Consider the following 6,967-nt stretch of genomic DNA (forward strand, 5'->3'; position numbering starts at 1 on the left):
TCCATTTCGCAAGTGCCCCATCTGATATGGCCCTGCGCATTTTGAAAAGACTTTCTCCTGATGCGTATTTTGGTAAATAATATATTCTAATATTTATTTATATAAAAAAGCCTTTAAGCCTTCATCTCTTAGATATTCTTCATGTTTTTTTTATTTTTTTACTCTCCAGGGTTTCAATCATCGGATGAAATGGCGAATTCATTTGTTTAATGAAAAGTTATTCGTAAATAATAATAATAATAATAATAATAATAATAATAATAATAAATTTCAACATTGATTAAAAAAAAATTCTAAATTGCAGTACTTAGGAGTGTTTCTTGTTAAAAGTAAATATCCCTTCCAAAATATTACACAGCCGAAGGCACACTGAACAGAAAATCACAATGAAATCTGGCACAGCATCCATCTCATAAACTATCTTCAGTATTGACGCGGGATGATAGTCTCAGGCTCTCAGCAGTTACAAATTCCTGAATCGGCTTAACCGAAGTACATGAAACATAATGTGTTCCAAGTTCCAACACTCGATGAATACATGAATGAACAAAATCACTTAAGGACACCGGTATAAGGGGAGCAAACTTCAGATATTAGAATATATTATGTAATAATGCAATCAAGTAAGCATATGTTGCCCCCCAACTCATCTGCAATCATCCCTACAAAATGAACTCAACGGTATAACGACTGATCTTTCGCGTGGTAGATGGAGATTGCGGAAATAACCTCAATCTATCTTTACGGACGAGAACAAGTAATGCACAAAGTAGAATGACATAAGGAAGCCAATGGTCCCGGTGGCCAACATAATCGCCACCGCCATGAGTAGTGAATAGCCGAGGTAAAGTGTAGCTGAGACTGGTCCACTCAAACTCTGCAGGTCAAAAACCAAGTAGTTAATTGAGTACAAGAAGACATATAGTGAAACAGAACCCGAAGCAAAGAATGCCTTCCACCACCACTGCCAATCTTCCACACACAGGTGCATATAGGTGAGGACAACCGATACTTCTGCACAAACGATAACCAGCAGTAGAAGAACAACCAGCAGGAAACCAAATACATAATAGAACCTCCCAAGCCAGATACTGGAAAGGATAAAGAAAAGCTCAATGAAGAGGGTTCCAAATGGAAGAGTTCCGGCACCAAGAACCAGAAGCCATGATGGATATTTACGGGCGGGAATTTCCCTTGGAATTTGATTAGTACGCACAGGATATTCGATTGCCTCTGCTCTTGTCCCCATAAATCCTCCAATCATGGTAAGTGGTACTGAAATACAGAACCAAAGAAAGAACAGCTCAAAATACAAGGAAATGGGAATCGCACCAGTACTGCTGCTCCCCCACAAAATAAAATTCAGTACTGTAAGAATGATGAAAGCGATTCCGGGAAAGAAACAAGCTGCAGACCAGGAAACAGATCTCCATCCCTCCGAGGTTCCCTTAATGGTCCTCCAGAGCCGAACACTAACATAACCGGCAGCAATCCCAAGGATAAGAAATAAAACAATCATTCCTGTTAGTAACATACCGCGGGAGGCTGGTGACATAAAACCAAGGGCTGCAAAAACAATGGTCACACCACCCATTCCAAGAATTTGAACTCCATCTCCAACCATGACACACAGAAGCTTTGAGCAATTAGGCTCCCTGAAAACATCTCCCACAACAAGTTTCCATCCCGAGAGCTCCTCATTCATCTGAGCTTGTGCCTCTTTATCAAGTTCCTCATACCTTGTCAAGTCCCTTCGCACAGTCCTCAAGAAAATAACAAAGACAATACCAGCAAGGAAAAAGATAACCATAAGCGAATTCATGATTGAAAACCAATGAACTCTGGAACCTTCCATCTTCAAGTAAGCATCCCAACGGGACGGCCATCTTATATCACTTTTCACGAATTCAACCTCATATGTGAATGATATCCTTTCTTGCTCTCTTATTACTTGATACTTTTCAAGCTCACTTGGGCAGGTTATAGGATTGGTATTATCATACATGTGGAGTTTTGTCATGACATCAGGATCATACTTAATACTGCAAGGGGAAACCTGAAAGCCAACTATTTCATATCCAGATGCTTTCTTCTTCTCGGATTCAGAAATAACCCCCAATCCTTCCTCTCCGGTCCCTATAATCTCAGCATTGCTTCCTTCATATTCATGAACCAAAATTGTAAACTTCAGGTGGTTGATGATGTAGTCATCATTGCTACCAGGGGGTGTATACCCAACGGGGAACCCTGTCCACTGGATCTTAACCCCATTTTGAACAGCAAACCGCATAACCGGGAGGTTATCAAGGATCATATTCACTTGGTACAGATCCCGAGTTCTCTGTTTAAGTAGCTTAACCTCATGCTCGTTCAGAGGGGTTGTTGTACAGAGGTAGATTGTCTCGTTAACATTCATTTGGAACCGGTAGGGCGAGTTATCAATCTGATCCCCCATAAGGAGCTCTCCGAGATTCTCAGCACTCTTCTTTATGCCACCAAGCGGCTTGCAGTATGGAAGGCTGTAATAGCTGAATGGAAGCTCAGTTTCAATCGAGGTCAGCGAATTCACTTTGGCGTATATTTTATCTCCATTTACATATGTGTGCATGTAACTTCCAGGCAGATAGAAACAATTGCTAAGCTGAGCAGCAAAGACAACCATGGAAACGAAAACCCAGCAGATCAACGGCTTTCTTACAAACCCCATTTCCTTCAACCCTTTTTCCGTGAATCTATGCTAACTCGAACACTGATGTGTCCAAATTCCAATCTACAAAATAAGGCATAGCGGTTTCAACACTAAAACCCAAAGGTTTTGAAATCAGATCAATTACGAAAAAGCCAGAACCAGATCGCAAAAGTAAACTAGTGGTTCTACTGCATCTCATAATTTACTATCATAATCAAAGTCGAGAAAGGGGAACAATAACATTCACTCATGAATGTCAACAGAGCATAAATAGTAAGTTCAAAATAATTAAATAAATAAAAGATAATTAAAAAAAGAAAGAAAACTACTTAACACAGACAAACAAGAAATTGAATCGAAAAGACTACCACACGGATCCAAAATTTCTTGAAATGAAAAGCTAAATAAGTAACCCCAAGACCGACATCACCAGCACTGAAACAAGAAAAGGACTCAAAAATTGAACGGGGAACTAGAACGCAAACGAAGAAGTCAAGATACGGCGTCGTTTGCTGGTAAGAGCTGCAATTGCAAAAGCAAAAGTAGATAAGAGTATGAGAGTGAAGGAAAGAGGCGAGAACTCACCTTCGAATCTGACGATGAAGCGATCTGAACTCAACGCACCAGATCGTTCTGGTGTAGAAAGTATTCGATATTCGGTTTGCGTTGCTCCGTACCTCACTATATGAGACCAGTACCTTAAATTACATTTTCCACCCTTCAGATCTTAGTCAATTGCACTTTTTGTAATTTGGTTTCCGCATTCTAATTTTACATATTCTTTTTGGGTAAATTACCAAAACTATATCCATAAATTTAAGGGCTAAAAAATTTTGATATGGAAGCAAAATAAGTGATATACTTTAACATGGTAATTTTTTGTATTTTTTAAGATTGTGGGAGTATACAAATCGGACCTTCCGATTTGTGTTTAAAAAGTGAAAAAAATTCAAAATACACTAATCGGAGAGTCCGATTTGTGTTAAAAAATTGAAAAAACTCAGAGTACATAAATCGGACCGTGCGAGTTGTTTGATTTTAAAATTTTGCTTAACAAATCGCATGGTCCGACTTGTGGTTGGCAAATATGAATTTCAGAAGTTAGAAAACGGACTTCCGAATTGTTTGTTGTTGTCAATTTTTTCATGAAATGGAATATCCAACTCAACTCGGACCCTTCGAGTTTTTCCACTGACACCATATGACTGTAAAACACCTGTATTCTTCATGTTCGAGTACAACACCACTTTTACTTCCATATTCAAATTAAAAAGCGAAATTTAGTTGGTAGTCAAAAATAATTTTAAAAGATACGAACTATGAATAAATTTTAAAAAATAAAAAAATGTGATAAAAATAATTAAATATTAAAATATATTTTAAAAACAATTTTAAAATTAAATTTTGATATAATTTTTTTAAACATTATTAAAAAAATTATCATTATAATTTAAAAACTTTATATCAAGTGAAATTTTTTTAAAAAAATGTATCTGACCAAGTTTTTTTTTGGAAAATAACAAGTTTTAAGGGATCAATTTTTATGTACATTTTTTAAATAATTATGCAAATGTTGTTACAAAAATTCGGATCAAATAAATAAGTCATTTATAAAATATAAAAAATTTTACGATTTATAAAAAATAAAATATTTATTAGTTATTTTTATTTTATTTTTAAATAATTCAATACTTTATTTATCGTTTGTATCTTTAAGAGTTATTTGTATCAACAGTATAAACTTTCGGATACTATTTCGTTAATTTACCCTACTTTTTTATTATGGTGTATGTCCATCCGATCATTTATATATAATTAAGATGATAATAAAGATTCGTAAATATAGTCATGTGAGTATCTGTAGAAATATTTAAAGATAGGTACGAGGGTAAAAAGCAACGGATGAAAATGGAGATAGGGATGGGAATAGAATTTTTTTTTATAAAGCATTTTGAAGGATGGAACTCTATTTTCTATCTCGTGGAGATCCTGCTCCAAAGATAATTATATAAAAGAAGAAAATTGTTACGCAATATATAACGACTCAACTTATAGCATGTTATGACCAATGCTAGTCATCTGCCGTTACTACTCAGTTGACCTTAAGGACTCTAGATTTTATAGTAGTTAGTTTAATATGAGTCTATAGCGTGTGTTAAAATCATGAGTTATTAACCATAAGGGTGTAAGTTACCGAATTAGACCAAAAATTATTGTAGAATCGAACCAAAATTTACAACCGAAAAAACCGATTTTTTTTAATTAAATCGATCGGTTCGGTTTCGATTTTCGGTTGACTTGGCTGAAACCGAACCGAACCGAATTGAGGAAGGTGTTCAATAGTGCTTGTTTTTACTAGTTTGTCCTTTAATCTAGTAATAAAAGAGCACATCAATCCAAATCCCTAACTTTCTTCCCCTTTTACGCACAGACACCCACTCAGTTACTCACCCACAACTCACTTCCATCTTCCATTCTTCCTCCTCTGACATAAGAGCCTGAGAGAATGAGAGCCTGAGGGAGCCAAAAAGCTTCGTCCGCCATCAAGGAAGTCGTCCATCGTCGCTTGAAGTCGTCACAAGTCATCCATTCATCTCCGTCGCAGGCATAGCAAAAAGCTGGAGAGCGCCGTCGTTTAGCCCACAATGCCGTCCAATTCGCGTCGTCGTCCATTCCGTGCTGTCGTCCAGTCGCCGTCGTAACAAACCTTAAGCCAAGCAATCCAGTCCAGTCCATCGCCGAGCAGCACTCCAGTCACCGAGCAGTTCCTCTCGGTCGTCGAGCAGTCCAATCCGAGCCCTCTCTTGCGAGCTGCAAGTCAACAATGTCTTCTTTTGAGATTAGAATTTGATTTTAAATTTTTATTGTTGATTAAACGCCCATATATTAGTTGAATTCACAAATCAATATATTGTAGAGACATGACAAATGCTCTCTGGAGTCTGTACATTAAAAGTGTCTCTTACATTTTCAAAATAAATCAACTTTAAATAAATTAACCAATTTAATTTGTTATCAACTTATCAATTTGTTATCAACTTATCAATTGTCATAGTTTATAAACAAGTATGTTATCCTGCAGAACTTGCATCCTAAACAATTAATTACATTGAATAAAATGACTATTCTTATTGTTGTTCCTGGTCTGTTCTTAATTAAGAAGATGAGTTTGACTAAAATTAATGTTCCTAATTGTTGTTGTTGGTCTGTTCTTGATTAGGTTGATGAGTTTGACTAAAATTATTGTTCCTAATTGTTGTTGCTGGTCTGTTTTTGATTAGGTTGATGAGTTTGAATATAATTGTTCAATAAAATTGCTGTATTTTATTGTTCATTGTTATGTTTATATGCAGCCAACAAGAAATGAACAGCGCATTGAACCAACGCCTAAAGTTGGAGGTGAAAATATTGAGTCCATGGTATGTTCTTCAACGGACAGCGGTGTGCTTACCAAACCCCCGCCTCATCCTAAATCAAAGAAGAGGAAGGTTGATTCAACTAATACGGGTGCAACTCCAATAGCGACTCCTACAAATCCATCTCCAAGCACTGTGGAAACCAATGAAGAGGATGACAAGAATGATCCCAATGAAGGTAATAAAAAACCTTCTAGACCTAGGTCTTGGGCTTGGAAATACTTTACAAAGGGTCTTAAGTCCAAGCCATCACATCCTAGGGCTAAATGTAATTGGTGTGGTGCATCATATGCATGTGACTCTCATAGAAATGGTACAACTGATATGCGATATGATTTGTTGAACCAATGTAAAAAATTTCATAGGGACTCGAGTGACTCTAGTCAAACAATCCTTACCTTTCAACAAAAAAAGACGGGATGGGGTATTTGCTATAGTTACTTTTGATGTTGAAATGTGTAGAAAATTCCTTACTAGGATGATAATTATTGATGAGCTACCATTCAAGTTTGTTAAGGAAAAGAGATTCAAATTCTATGTGAGTATTGTACAACCTAGCTAGGTTTTCACTTCTAGGAAGGATTACTGTTGCTAAGGATTGTTAAAATCTTTATATTAGTGAGAAGAATAGGTTAAAACTGTGTTCAAACAACCAAATTAATCTATTTGTTTAACTAATGATTGTTGGATTTCTGTGCAAAATTTGAATTATATGTGTCTCACTACTCATTACATTGATCATGATTGGAAATTCCAAAGGAGGATTATGAATTTTTTTCTTATTAAAAATCACAAAGGAGAAACAATTGGTAAAAAAATTGAGAGATGTCTTTTGGGGTGGAGGATATCTAGAGTGTTCACA

General features: G+C 36.2%; 1 protein-coding gene across 2 annotated transcripts; it reads right to left on the reverse strand.

The window, feature by feature from the left end:
- Positions 1–276: 276 nt before the first annotated feature.
- LOC107630014 (transmembrane 9 superfamily member 12) lies at positions 277–3,442 on the reverse strand. Of its 2 annotated transcripts, none has more exons than XM_016333008.3 (2): positions 3,275–3,442; positions 277–2,770 (listed from the first exon to the last, which is right to left on the reverse strand). In XM_016333008.3, the coding sequence occupies exon 2, from the start codon at positions 2,705–2,707 to the stop codon at positions 731–733; it is 1,977 nt and encodes a 658-aa protein (XP_016188494.1). In that variant the 5' UTR covers positions 2,708–2,770; positions 3,275–3,442; the 3' UTR covers positions 277–730. The 2 variants fall into 2 exon arrangements, with proteins under 2 accessions (XP_016188494.1, XP_020974123.1); XM_021118464.2 differs by lacking the exon at positions 3,275–3,442 and adding an exon at positions 3,058–3,221.
- Between the last annotated feature and the right edge of the window lie 3,525 nt (positions 3,443–6,967).

The sequence above is a fragment of the Arachis ipaensis genome, chromosome B3 (assembly GCF_059453495.1).
Source record: "Arachis ipaensis isolate K30076 ecotype BB chromosome B3, ASM5945349v1, whole genome shotgun sequence".
Classification (NCBI taxonomy): Eukaryota; Viridiplantae; Streptophyta; class Magnoliopsida; order Fabales; family Fabaceae; genus Arachis; species Arachis ipaensis.

What these genes read in the sequence shown, in the direction of transcription:
- LOC107630014 (XM_016333008.3), bottom strand. Translation starts at nt 2,707, where the DNA reads ATGGGGTTTGTAAGAAAGCCGTTGATCTGCTGGGTTTTCGTTTCCATG.